Source organism: Tiliqua scincoides, chromosome 2 (genome assembly GCF_035046505.1).
Source record: "Tiliqua scincoides isolate rTilSci1 chromosome 2, rTilSci1.hap2, whole genome shotgun sequence".
NCBI classification, from domain to species: Eukaryota; Metazoa; Chordata; class Lepidosauria; order Squamata; family Scincidae; genus Tiliqua; species Tiliqua scincoides.
In genome coordinates this window covers 203,388,086-203,401,542 of record NC_089822.1, presented here as the reverse complement: position 1 = coordinate 203,401,542, position 13,457 = coordinate 203,388,086, and the positions used below count along the sequence as shown (strand labels likewise).

Sequence of the window (13,457 nt, the reverse complement as noted above, 5' to 3'; positions counted from 1 at the left end):
CTTTAAAAAACAAGAACTTTCTTTCTTTATTCTTGAATATTTATTTACAAATCATTCAGGTAGAAAAATACTTTTCCTTAGGGATATGGTGAGTTTGTTCTAACTATTACTGCATACAATATCAACAGATCAAGAAGATACTTCTCACAATAAAATCATATAGTATGTAGAAAGATCTTCAGTGCTGAAATCATTTAGAGTCAGCACTATAAAGATCAACTACATTCTAAAACAATTTTTTTAAACCACCCAAATTGTCTTAGATTTACACTGCAAAGACACAGACCACATGGAAATTAGTTTCTTAATCAAGACTCTAAGAAAAGATACACAAAGGAGTTATAAGACTCAACAAGTACTTCAAGCAACACCCACCAACCAACCAGCTTTTAGGAGACAGGATAAAAGTGATAATTGGTACCATCAACATCCCCCAGTTTCCTAAGCCAGCTGGGAATGGAATCCATAACCACCCATCATACTCACTCCCTAGTAAGTGAAATGCCTTTGAAATTCTTACTAATCTTGTATACCTCACACACAGAACTACTCATTAAGAAAGTGAGTAACCTTTAAGATTTTGGGCATTACTTTGAAGGAAATCATTAAAAACTACTAAAGCAATTCAAACTAAATCAACTATTAAAATGTTCCTTACATCAAAGTCTGTAACAGTAATAGGGAGCCCACGTAACATGATGGTCTTGCTTTCTTTCTCATCATTGATGTCATTTCTATAATCATGTTCTCCATACTCTCCATCAGAATGATACCCATCTTCTGATTTATCACTATTACGGCGTTCACGTTCTCTCTGCCAAGAGAGCATGCAGGTTAAGAAGCAAATACAATGCCACACTGCAGGACACTTTTGTAGTTTTAAAATAAGAAAACACTTATAACTAACAAAAACCATCACTATTCAATCATTTCTCTCAGTTAAATTTCATTCCAGACCGTATTTTAGTCTGCAAATTCTTACTATATTCTGGAAAGATAATATTATGGGCCCAAACCTATTCAATTTTCCAGCACTGGTGCAGCCACAATGCAGCCCAGAGGTAAGGGAATAAATGTTCCCATACCCTGAGGAGGCCTCTGTGACTGCCTCCTCACCATAGGATGCAGTGCACGCCCCACTGGTATGGCTGCATCAGCACTGGAAAACTGGATCACTGAGAGGTGCACCCTCTGCCCCCCAGGAAGAACACTGTGGCAATGGTAAAGCCAGTCTGCCCCTAGTCACTGGCCAGGGAAGGAGCAGCTAAACTAATCTTGCTTTTCCCCCTTCCAGTTAGAAGACAACACTCTGAAACAATCACCCCAGAAGTGCATCTGTAAAGCAAAGCATCCTCTGCCTCTATCTAGAATTCCCAAATTATTCTCATGTGCATGACTGAATTTTACTGTTTTTATATTATGGTCTTTGGACCATGTTGGACCTGGTGTTTACAGCTGGGCACAGGGGCAGTGATCTGGATGTGGAGGAGATCAAGATCACTCCGTTGCCATGGACAGATCAGGACTTACCAGGACTTCCTGGTAAGGTTTAGGCTTGTTGCGACTTCCTACCTCTGCAGAGGTGGGGGACCGTTTTCTATGGTCCGCCCCGGAGGCTAATGGATTCTGAAGGTTTCCTGAGGGCTCTGGGGGATTTTCCCACTGCCAAGACTGGAGTCTCATCTGAGGCCCTGGTTGACCTCTGGAATGGGAAAATGACCAGGGCAGTGGATGAGATTGCTCCGGAGCGACCTCTGCCACGTCGCAGACTCGGAGCAGCTCCTTGGTTCACTGAGGAGCTGCGAATGATGAAACTGCAGGGCAGGTGACTGGACGGTGGCAGAAAACTTGCGATGAATCCAATCGGACACGGAGTAGAGATCATTACAGAGCCTACTCCGTGGCGGTGGTAGCAGCGAAGAGATCTTCTCTGCTACCATTGCATCTGCCGATAGCCGTCCGGCAGAGCTGTTCCGTGTGGTACGGGGCCTCCTTCATCGGGCCCCTCCAGTAGACCAGGAGGAATACACGGTCAGCCGCTGTGACGTGTTTGCGCAACATTTTGCAGATAAAATTGATCGTATTCGTCGTGACTTAGATGCCACATTGACAATGTCTGACGATGTCCCTTTAGCAACTGCTTGTCCAGTGTTGCGGGATTCTTTTCAGCTTGTACAGCCTGAGAATGTGGACAGACTCCTTTGGAGTGTAAGGCCATCTGCCTGCCTGTTTGACCCTTGCCCAGCTTGGCTGATAAGAGCTGCCCGGGTGGCTGAGTGGACGGGAAGGGTGGTCAACTCTTCCTTGATGGAGGGGACGTTGCCACTTGCTTTGAAATGGGCGGTGGTTCGCCCCCTCCTGAAGAAGCCCTCCCTGGATTCCACTGTGTTGGATAACTACCGGCCAGTCTCCAACATCCTGTTTCTGGGCAAGGTAATTGAGCGGGTGGTGGCGGCCCAACTCCAGAGGGTCTTGGATGAAGTGGATTATCTGGATCCTTTTCAATCTGGTTTCAGGCTGGGCTTTGGGACGGAAACTGCCTTGGTCGCCTTGGTGGATGACCTACGCCGGGGACTGGACAGGGGGAGTGTGTCCCTGTGGTCCTGCTGGACCTCTCAGCGACTTTTGATACCATCAACCATGGTATCCTTCTGGGCTGATTGGCCGAGTTGGAGGCACTGTTTTGCAGTGGTTCCGCTCCTACTTGGAGGGTCAGTCCCAGATGGTGGTGCTGGGGGATGCCTGTTCGACACCCTGGCCTTTGAGGTGCAGGGTGCCGCAGGGCTCAATTCTGTCCCCCATGCTATTTAATATCTACGTGAAACCGTTGGGAGGGATCATCCGGGGGTTTGGAGTGGGGTGTCATCAATATGCTGATAACACCCAGCTCTATCTCCATACTCCAGGGTGGCGGTTGAGGGCCTGGAGCGCTGTCTGGAAGCAGTGAGGATCTGGATGGGGGCGAACAAGCTGAAATTAAATCCGGATAAGACAGAGGCTCTCCTGGTTCGGAAATCCTCGATGCAGGTGCTGGACTATCGGCTTGCGCTGAATGGGGTTGCACTCCCTCTGAAGGAGCAGGTCCACAGCTTGGGGGTCCACCTGGACTCGCAGCTGCTCCTGGATTCCCAGGTGGATTCCCAGGTTGTGGCTAGGGGGACCTTCGCTCAGCTTCAGCTGGTGCGCCAGCTGCAGCCGTACTTGGATCGTGCAGACCTGGCCATGGTGATCCATGCCTTGGTGACATCAAGGTTAGATTATTGTAACGCGCTTTATGTGGGGCTGCCCCTGAAGACGGTTCAGAAACTGCAATTAGTGCAGAATGCGGCGGCCCTTGTGGCTACTGGAGATAGGCGGTTTGACTCTGTCAGCCCGCTTCTCCAGGGGCTACATTGGCTGCCCATTCGTTTCCGGGCCCAATTCAAGGTGCTGGTTTTGACCTTTAAAGCCCTATACTGCTCTGGGCCAGGGTATCTTAGAGATGGCCTACTTCCGTACAATCCGGCTCGTCCTCTTAGGTCATCAGAGAAGGCCTTCTTACAAGTGCCACTGCCTAAGGAGGTAGGTGGGGCGGCGGCAAGAAATAGGGCCTTCTCAGTAGTGGCACCAACGTTATGGAACTCCCTTCCCCTTGACTTGAGAATGGCTCTTGAGACTTTTCGGCAAGGCCTGAAGACCCTTTTGTTTAAACAAGCCTTCTGAGTTCACGGCTTTTTTTAACATCTTTTCTACATCTTTTAGTATTTTTTACCGGCCTGATTCCTTATGATCTGCTGCTATATACTCTTTTTTACCTGACTTTTTATCTGTCTACTGTTTTTATTGTATCTGTCAATGTGTTATTGTATGTTTTTATTTGTTTGCTAAATCATGTTTTAATCTGTTTTTAACCGTTGTAAGCAGCCCTGGGTCCCTTTGGGGAGAAGGGCGGAGTATAAATAAAGTTGTTGTTGTTATTATTATTATTAGCAATTCACTGTAAGCTGCCTTGTGAACTATACATTGAAAAATAGAGAACAAATCCTTCCAAATATCTAAAATAAAAATTGTTTCCAGTTTTAATACCTTAATACCATGGGCCAAAAGACAATGGGCCTATGGCAGGTGGTCTCCCAAAATGAACACCAGACAATCAGCCTGGCCACACCCAAAAATGGTGCAGCTGCAGGGAGCCTAGTTTCCCATCCACGTTTAAAGTGATTGTCCTAGGTTGCTTTGTATCAACTCAACAAGTGAATTTTGAATGAAAGGCAAAATAAAAGTCTATTACATTAACAAACTTTATTCAAAACCTGCAAAATATACAAATATTTCACTCACCTCAGGGCTGTCATAATCCCTACCATCGTAATCCCTGCCATCATAATCTCTTCCATCATAATCTCGGTAATCATCATATCTGTCACTTCTGCGCTCTTCACTGGATCTTTTGTAGTCGGAATCCCGTCGTCTGCTTCTGGAGTCCCGATCATCACGATCATCTCTGTCTATAATAGAGCCGTATCTTCCACTCCGTTCAGTTCTACTCACGCTTCACAAATAGAATATGAAAAGACAAACAGTTTGAAGGCGAAGTTTTCATTTCCGTGATATTTACACGAGAGGAGACTTCTATCAAAAAGCTGCAGACCCAACCACACTGTAGATATAATAACATAGCAGTACAATTTCGAGAGTTTGCTATTTTAAGGACACACATTTTGTTCATGAGCTCTGTTTTTACTCACAAAGCCTTGCCTAGACATCGGCATTAATGCATATGACAGCGGAGGGAATTTTTGTCTCATCATATTACCACCTTGGTTGAGCATCTCTAGCACAATTCTATGCATACCCACTCCAACATCTATTGTGTTTAATGGAATTTACCCCCAGGAAAGCATATATAGAATTGCAGCCTAAGAGTTGCTTACAAATGTAAGAGAGCACCCTATGACCCACACCTCATAAGCAATCATATTTTTCATGGATTTTAATTTATCCTGCTTATTTAAGTTACCACAGTATGACCAATACATACAGAAAGAAAGACTGGAAAAGATCAACCATGTATGAAAAACATCTAGTAATTCAAATTCAACATTGTCCTTCCAAGCTCTTAACATATACAAAATTTATTTTCTCCACAATGACTATGAAATGAAAACTATGAAACAATATTCACACTACAAGGATTTGAGATTTGTGCTTCACTATTGAGAATTAATAACAAACTACTTAGTACTCCTTTTATCTCTTAAGCTGCAGCCACCATCATGAAGAACCAAGCACTTCCATGTTACATACCGTTTGTCTGAACCCATGTCTTCGTTTCTTTGTTAAACCAATTTAACAAACCAGGATGCAAAACTAGGAAACAAAAAAGGAGGTGGGGAAAGAAAAACCATCAGTATAGCTGCATTGTGGAGCGCAGACTGCAGAGGTCTGTAACAAGCGGTTACAAAAAAATCCTGCCTGTTTACCATCATGTCTGAGGAGCACCATTCAAGAGCAATCCTCCAAACACTTTGCAGCTAAAAACAATGTTTTGCATCTTATTTATTTTCTACCTTACCTTTCCTCTGCAGAAGCCCAAAGCTATTTACACAAAAAATTCCAAAAAGGTGTTTAACTTGAGAAATCACTGGGATAAATGATACATCTAGCTGTGCTGAAAAAAGGTGCATTCACGTTGACCCAAAAAAGAAAACCACCAGAGGACACACAGAGATCCCTGCTAAACACTAGGGTAAATGGGAGGAGGGGGGAGGAATGGGGCAGAGCAATGGCAGCCTCTGCTGCTGCTAGATCTTACTGGTGTGAAGAGGGCGTCATGTATTAGTGGCTCTGCAGTGCCCGGGAAAGCTGCAGAAGGATCACAGCTGCACCAAGTGGGGAGGGAGACTAGAGCTGCTGCCATTTAGCCACCAATACTGAAGGACAGTCCGGAGCACAAGGCCAGACTCAGAACCCAATCCTATGCCTGTCTAATTAGAAGTAAGCCCCATTATAGCTAACGGGGCTTACTCCCACGTAAGTGTGGATAGGATTGCAGCCTGAGAGCCCAATCCTATGCATGTCTACACAGAAGTAGATCCCATTATAGTCAATGGGGCTTACTCCCAAATAAGTGTAGAGAGGATTGCAGCCTCAGAGCCCCAGCCTATGCCTGTCTACTCAGAAGTAAGCCCCATTATAGTCAATGGGGCTTACTCACAGGTAAGTGTGGCGAGGAATACAGCTTTTGTCCACCTGCCCCCTTCGAGCATACCTCGACCCACCAGAGGCGAGGACAACGCCGACGGACCCTCGACGCCTCCGCGCGTTCCCCGTAAAGAAGACCTCGGTCAGCCTCCGCCCCCCGAGACGGCGCTGTCGGAGGGCTGCAGCACAGCCCGGAGCCCACAGTCGCGGCTCTTCGCCTTGGCGGCGCCCCTTCCCCGCCTCAAAGGCCTCCCGACGCTCCACTCACCACGAGCGGGGAACGGAGGGGAGAAGCGTCGTTCTGTCGCCGCCGCAGCCGCGCGCAACAACTGCCGCAACAGCGCTCCGCGAGACGCCGCCACAAAATGGCGCCGCAGCAGAGCTCGCCGTCTTCTACCCACAATGCCCCGCGCGTCGCCCTCCTGGAAGTTTCGAGCCGCAGCGCCCAGCCTTTCGCTTCGCAGGGCCTGCTGGGTAATGTAGTGCGCTTCGCTTGAGGTGACCTGTCGGTCTGGAGGCGTTTCGCAGAGGGGGAGAGGGGGCTTCGGGGGGCTCTGGACGCCCTGGAGCCCATAAGGCGCCTCAACAGACCCCGCCCTTCCCCCTCGAAGTGCCTCCCAGCAGCAGCCGCGGTGGCTTGTGCGCTCGCTCGGCCGCCGGGAGCGCAACCATCTTGTGAGGCGGCAGGCGCGGCCATTTCAGGAGAGGCTCCGCGGAGCTCGCGCTTCCTGACCCCGAATGAGCACAGCTTGACGTGACAGGAAGGGCCCCATCCCAGGCACGTCCCCTCAGAAGTCAGGCCCAGCGTAGCCTATGTCTACTTCTGAGTAGACATGCATAGGCTGGGGCTCTGAGGCTGCAATCCTCTCTACACTTATCTGGGAGTAAACCCCATTGACTATAATGGGACTTACTTCTGAGTAGACACGCATAGGATTGGGCTCTCAGGCTGCAATCCTATCCACACTTATGCAATCCTGTGCATGCTTTCCTGGGGATAAGCCCCCCAACAGACACAATGGCCTTTGCTTCTGAGTAGATGTGCCTAGGATTGGCCTGTAGTTCACATGCAGCTTTTTTTTCTGATTACAGCGTTATGGAGCAGAGAAATAAACACTTTAAGCCACTTCTGACCAACATTGCATAGACGCAACAGGGAAAAATGTGCACTCCTGCGGACTGGGCAGAAACAGGTTTTAAATAAGAGACATCAGTTGCAATTCTGTGTGCACTTATGGTGCAGTATACACAGAACCTCTGCAGACTGAGGTTGAACCTCTTCAACCTCTCCAGACTGAGAGCAAAGTCCAGCTGAAATGACTTCCTCTTTGCCGACGATGCAGCTGTCACTACCCACTCTGCCAAAGATCTCCAGCAGCTCATGGATCGTTTTAGCAAGGCCTGCCAAGATTTTGGACTGACGATCAGCCTGAAGAAAACAGGTCATGGTTCAGGATGTGGACTCACCTCCCTGCATCACAATCTCCGTGCATGAACTAGAGGTTGTCCATGACTTTGTATACCTTGGCTCAACGATCTCCAACACTCTCTTGATACCGAGCTAAACAAACACATCGGTAAAGCAGCTACCACGTTTTCCAGACTCACAAAGAGAGTCTGGTCCAACAAGAAGCTGACAAAACATACCAAGATCCAGGTCTACAGAGCTTGCGTCCTGAGTACACTTCTGTACTGCAACGGGTCATGGACTCTTTGCTCACAACAGGAGAGGAAACTGAACGCTTTCCACATGCGCTGCCTCCGACGCATCCTCGGCATCACCTGGCAGGACAAAGTTCCAAACAACACATTCCTGGAACGTGCTGGAATCCCTAGCATGTATGCACTGCTGAAACAGAGACACCTGTGTTGGCTCGGTCGTGTCGTGAGAATGGATGATGGCCAGATCCCAAAGGATCTCCTCTATGGAGAACTCGTGCAAGGAAAGCACCCTACAGGTAGACCACAGCTGCGATACAAGGACATCTGCAAGAGGGATCTGAAGGCCTTAGGAGTGGACCTCAACAAGTGGGAAACCCTGGCCTGTGAGCGGCTCACTTGGAGGCAGGCTGTGCAGCATGGCCTTTCCCAGTTTGAAGAGACACTTGGCCAACAGACTGAGGCAAAGAGGCAAAGAAGGAAGGCCCATAGCCAGGGAGACAGACCAGGGACAGACTGCACTTGCTCCCAGTGTGGAAGGGATTGGCACTCCCAAATTGGCCTTTTCAGCCACACTAGATGCTGTTCCAGAACCACCTTTCAGAGCGCGATACCATAGTCTTTCGAGACTGAAGGTTGCCAACAATATGGTGCAGTTGCATCCAGTGAGATTTGCTGCCGAATATTTGTGTATGGCACTATCCATTCAGGGCATGGTGAAGCCATGCTGCTTTAGAACCAACCATCCCTCCCTGCCTATATATCCCCAATCCATTTTCATTCTCATTTCAAAGGTATTCCAGGATAGGGTGACTGGAGGATGCAGTGGCCTTTTTTACCCTCAGGGGAAAAAATCATTTTCCTCACTAAAACCGCATACACCTCAGTTGGCATTTGCCTGGAAAAAATGTACCAGTACATACTGTACAGCAAATTTCCCTCACCCACCTTCACTGTCTGTTCTAGACAACATGGAGGAGAAATAACTTGCTTCTTGACAAATTGGAAACAATCTCCCCACCTCCTCTAGCACATACACAGCTATATCGTGTCCCAGAGGGCTACAGCCTCAGTTCAAAGGCTTTCAGGACTGTTGAAACACACAAGAATTTCTTCCTTCCTGCAATCCAGTATTTCTAAAGATGAACACTTACAAGGCTAACCCAGCCCCTCCCATGAACCCTCTGTGTGCACCACACTACAGGAGGGAAGGACACCTGTCCAGAAACACCATATAGCCTAGGCAATTCCCCAGGTCTCAGCAGTCCGCTTCTGTAGCAGCGATTCTACCCTTGCTATGCATTCTCCCCATGAAACTCACAGCCAACACGTGTTCCAAATAACCTATATGGAGCACTATGATAACCAATATGTATTTTTTCCACTGATTGATAAATGCATATTTTGGTGTTATGTTAATGAAAGCACACTTAAATATTTCCTAATACACTGCCTTACCACAGCACTCAAGCTTATATAGAAGAAAACAGCAGGTAATTGCTGCTCATCTTTCACTCATTTCTTGATTCTCCCCCTCCGTGTATATTATAAAACTGGATGCAACACACCTCACAGTTTGATCAATGAATGCACATTAAAGACCAGTCCAACTGAAAGGAACTGGATTCTCAGTTCCCACCAGTTACAGAAGCCTACAAAATTGAGGATCAGAAAAGTTTTTCCAAACTTTATGGTGGTTTGATAGGAATTTGAGGTGCTGATTCAAAAAATGGCATCCGTTCTGCCCTATCAGGTCTAGTTTTGGAGATATAGTATAGCCTCATAGTGAATGGTTCAAGCAGCTTCCTCATGGGGAAGCCACGGTGTAGGCTTCCTCATGAGGAAGCTGCTTGAACCATTTACTAATGAGGCTATAGTATACCTCCAAAACTAGACCTGATAGGGCAAAACGGATGCCATTTTTTGAATCAGCACCCCAAATATATACCCAGGAATTGATGTAATGTTTAAGGAAGCAAAATGTGTGTTGGCCTGTGTTTTCAGCACCCCTGGTGCTTGTTTATTATTTTTTTCCCTTCTTTTGCTCCTTCTCAAAACATATTTTACTATTTCCTCCATGCAAAATAGTAGAGATGAGGTAACATGGGCACCTCCAGACATGCCACCTTTGCCCCTGCTCACCTGCCTGTTATTGGACCTGTTCCTAAATCATAAACAGAAAATTTAATTAAGTCTGCAATGCCAAGTCTGCTTTCTTGAAAGTTAAATCCTTCAAAACCAATAGGACTTCATTCAGAATAAAATATGTTTCACCCATTTCTGCCCAACCCACAGGTGTACACATTTGATCCCTGTCGCATATATGCAGTGTTGGGTAGAAATTGCTTGATGGGACCATTAATGCAAAATAGTTATTTTTCTTTCAGAAATTTATCAAGCAAGAAAAGCTCCCCTCCCATACCAACACACTTTCCCACTTTTGGTCCCCTGCATTTTTCTCTAGAAGGAAGGAGGTGGCATTCTTGGGAAAGCCCCTCCCACTCCTGGAGTCAAGGCCAATGATTGGATCTTTGGGCTTTTCCCCATTGAAGGGTATCCCATCCCCCAGTCTGGCCCTGCCTTTCATAGACACAGTCATGTTTTTTCAGACCTCCATTGAGTTCATTGTTAGGATCAATAACTATAGCAATAGGCAAAGTTATTCTGTCTGTGACTATCTTTTCCCTACAGTTCACCTGAACATATGGAAAGAAATCTTATGGCTATAGACCAGTGTTTCTCAACCAGTGGTGCTGTCCAGTGGTACTTGTAGGACCCCCCCCCCGGCCCCTGCCACCTAGCAGCAAAACTAGCAACACAATGTGGTAGGATGCTCGGCTTGGGGCACAAAGCTCAAGTGTGCACTTTTCGCACATAAGAAAAAGCCCTCCCATTTTTCCTGAGCCTCTTACTGGTGTTTGCTGCATTGCATCTGGCCTTGCAATCTGGAAGAAACTGGTGATGACATCATCGCCAGTTACTTCTGGTGGTACTTCCAATAGGTGGTCAATGCAAAGTGGTACAGCAAGAATGTTGAAAAACATTGCTATAGACTAGCAAACGTGTGTGTGTGTGTGTGTGTGTGTGTGTGTGTGTGTGTGTGTGTGTGTGTGTGTGTGTGTGTGTGTGTGTGTGTGTGTGAGTGAGAGAGAGAGAGAGAGAGAGAGAGAGAGAGAGAGATTGATCCAAAGCACAAGAGGCAGAGTGCAGAATAACTGAGTACAGAATCCCATCACTCCTCCCACAGCTATGAAGTCAGATTTGCATAGCCAATTCCACCCAAGAGAAACTCAATCCAGTATCCTAAAGAATCTTTGTCAAGTATAGTGATTATAGCACCTTTCAAGCAGTGAGGATGGTGATATGACTTAAATGTACAACAATGCAGTTGTTTTCTGAGGGCTGTAATTTGGGACATCTAGTGGACTGCAGAGGCAGGATATATGACAAAGTACTATCACTTCAAATGATTTACATGGAAGCATCTTCCCAATAAGATATAGCTCACAAATCTGGGAAAAGAGAAAGAAGAGACCAAACATTTACTTTTCTGTTTTATTCCAAAAAAACAAAAAACACACTTCAGCAGCAAAAAAAACATTGATCAAAACAAGAGACAGACATGAAAGAGGACAGAGGGACACAGGATATGGTGGTATGGAGGGATTTCTTTCCACAGTTATTCAAGTTCCTTATAACGGGCAAACATGACTCTCCGCACAGCATCTCGGTAGGTTTCATTAGATTGCCTTCTGCTAGGTCTCCCTTGGGTTCCTAAGCCAGCTCCCTTCTTCCGATTTTCTGCCTAAAGGGGGAAAAATACATTCATATATGCACATTCAATTACAGCTATTAATATTAGCATCTAGAAAACTCACCATGTGCTTTTGGTAGACCATAATGTTAGCAAGAAAGAAAGGTATTCACTATCACCTAACATATAAATGTACATAAAGCCTTTTAAGCAATCTAAAGAAATAGTATAGTTTACCCTTACGATTCAAACAAAGATAGTTAATGTACAGTGAGCATATTGTTTAATATTAGTCTTGCTTAACAAATTGATAAATAAAATAATCATGTTTTAACCTTTACTTGGTGGCGTTACAAACTATTCTGGGGATCCCTTTGCGGGGGTGCCAGTGCCACAGTGCCCCCCCCCAGTGCTACAGTCTATCCAACCTGCTCCCAGCATTGGTATTCCCATTCCTTGCCTTCTTCATCTGGATGCACTAGGTGTAGTGGCACATTTCTCTCTCTCTCTCTCTCACACACACACAAATCCACCCCAAATTTTGTCAAATTACCAGCATTCTTCCTGTCTATATCTTTAGCAACCCATATAGAAGTCACACAACAGATGAATCCAAGTTACCCGATATAGCCCACCGTAAGCATTTAGGGCAAAAGAGTTTTTACTTCTCCCACCCTGTGGGAATTTCAGGTGGCTTTTATCAAGATAGATAGAAACAGATCCTAATTATCTACATTCTTGCGTGAACACCTCAAATTCCCTTCCTGTGGACATCAATACAGCTCCAACTCTGTCTGCTTTTCGGAGGCAGGCAAACCTGTTTTTGTTGTGCCAGGCATTTGGATTAGGTTGAGCTGCTTCTCTGTTTTTGGCACTGTGGCTTTGCTGTTTTGATTCTACTCCAAATGTTTGTGTTTTGTTTTGATTGTTTTTATTCTGATTTTGTGAAACTGTCATGAGTCCCTGTGATTGTGGGGAGAATGCTAGTTTATAAATACCCTTGGGAAACAATGGGCAACCTCCTCTCTTCACTCCTTTCTACTGTTCTCTTAGTTTATTTATTTATTCGATTTATATTCCACTTTTCTCCCCGAAGGGCACCCAAGGCGGCTAATAATTAGGTTAAATACACAAAACAGCAGATAAAGATTAAAAATACAAAACAGTTAAAACAATTAAAACAAGATAAAATACATAGCACGCAGTAAAAGACAAATTTATAACAGCCCTTATGGTGCCTCGAAGGCTTTCCTGAATAAAAAAGTCTTCAGGCCCTGCCGGAACGCTAATAATGAGGAAGCAGCTCTCAATTCAAAGGTGAGGGAATTCCATCGTGTAGGTGCCACCACCGAAAAGGCCCTGTTTCAAGCCACCATTCCCTTCACCACTCTCAATGATGGTACAACCAACAGGGCCCCTTCTGATGACCTTAGAGAACAGACCGGATTATATGGAAGAAGGCGGTCTCTCAAATTTGCTGGTCCCAAGCCGTTTAGGGCTTTAAAAGTCATAACCAGCACCTTGAATTCAGCCTGGAAACGAATGGGCAACCAGTGCAGCCGCCGGAGTAGCGGTGTGACAGAGTCAAACCGCTGACCCCCAGCAACTACACGAGCCACCGCTAGTTGCACCCCCAGTCCAAATCTCACAAGATTGTACAATACCCAAACACCCCATAAAAAACACAGAGTCCAATCCTGAGCTCCTGTGGCGTCCAGCTTCGGCAGTACTGAAAGCAGCTGCTGCCACATCCTACACACCTTGAGCTACTGAAGGCAGCACCTCGGGAGAAGGGGACTTTTGTCCCCTTCTCCCAGGTAAGGGAAGTAGCCCCACAATGGTAAAAGCATTCAAGTAGGGT

General features: G+C 46.1%; 2 protein-coding genes across 3 annotated transcripts in view; both read right to left on the bottom strand.

Annotated features, from left to right (window-relative positions):
- The window catches only part of RBM5 (RNA binding motif protein 5), a 28,280-nt gene extending 21,670 nt beyond the window's left edge, over positions 1-6,610 (bottom strand). The window contains exons 1-4 of one of the 2 annotated variants that reach the window (XM_066618504.1): positions 6,251-6,610; positions 5,287-5,349; positions 4,321-4,531; positions 659-814 (exon numbers count right to left, since the gene is read on the bottom strand). In XM_066618504.1, coding sequence (XP_066474601.1) covers positions 659-814; positions 4,321-4,531; positions 5,287-5,303 — 384 coding nt within the window. In that variant the 5' untranslated portion in view covers positions 5,304-5,349; positions 6,251-6,610. The remainder of the gene's footprint in view (positions 1-658; positions 815-4,320; positions 4,532-5,286; positions 5,350-6,250) is intronic. The other variant, XM_066618503.1, reaches the window with a different exon arrangement.
- A 4,813-nt stretch (positions 6,611-11,423) lies between these two features.
- The window catches only part of RBM6 (RNA binding motif protein 6), an 86,675-nt gene continuing 84,641 nt past the window's right edge, over positions 11,424-13,457 (bottom strand). Inside the window, exon 21 of the mRNA XM_066617668.1 lies at positions 11,424-11,647. Within this exon, the coding sequence (XP_066473765.1) occupies positions 11,522-11,647 (126 nt within the window). The 3' untranslated portion in view covers positions 11,424-11,521. The remainder of the gene's footprint in view (positions 11,648-13,457) is intronic.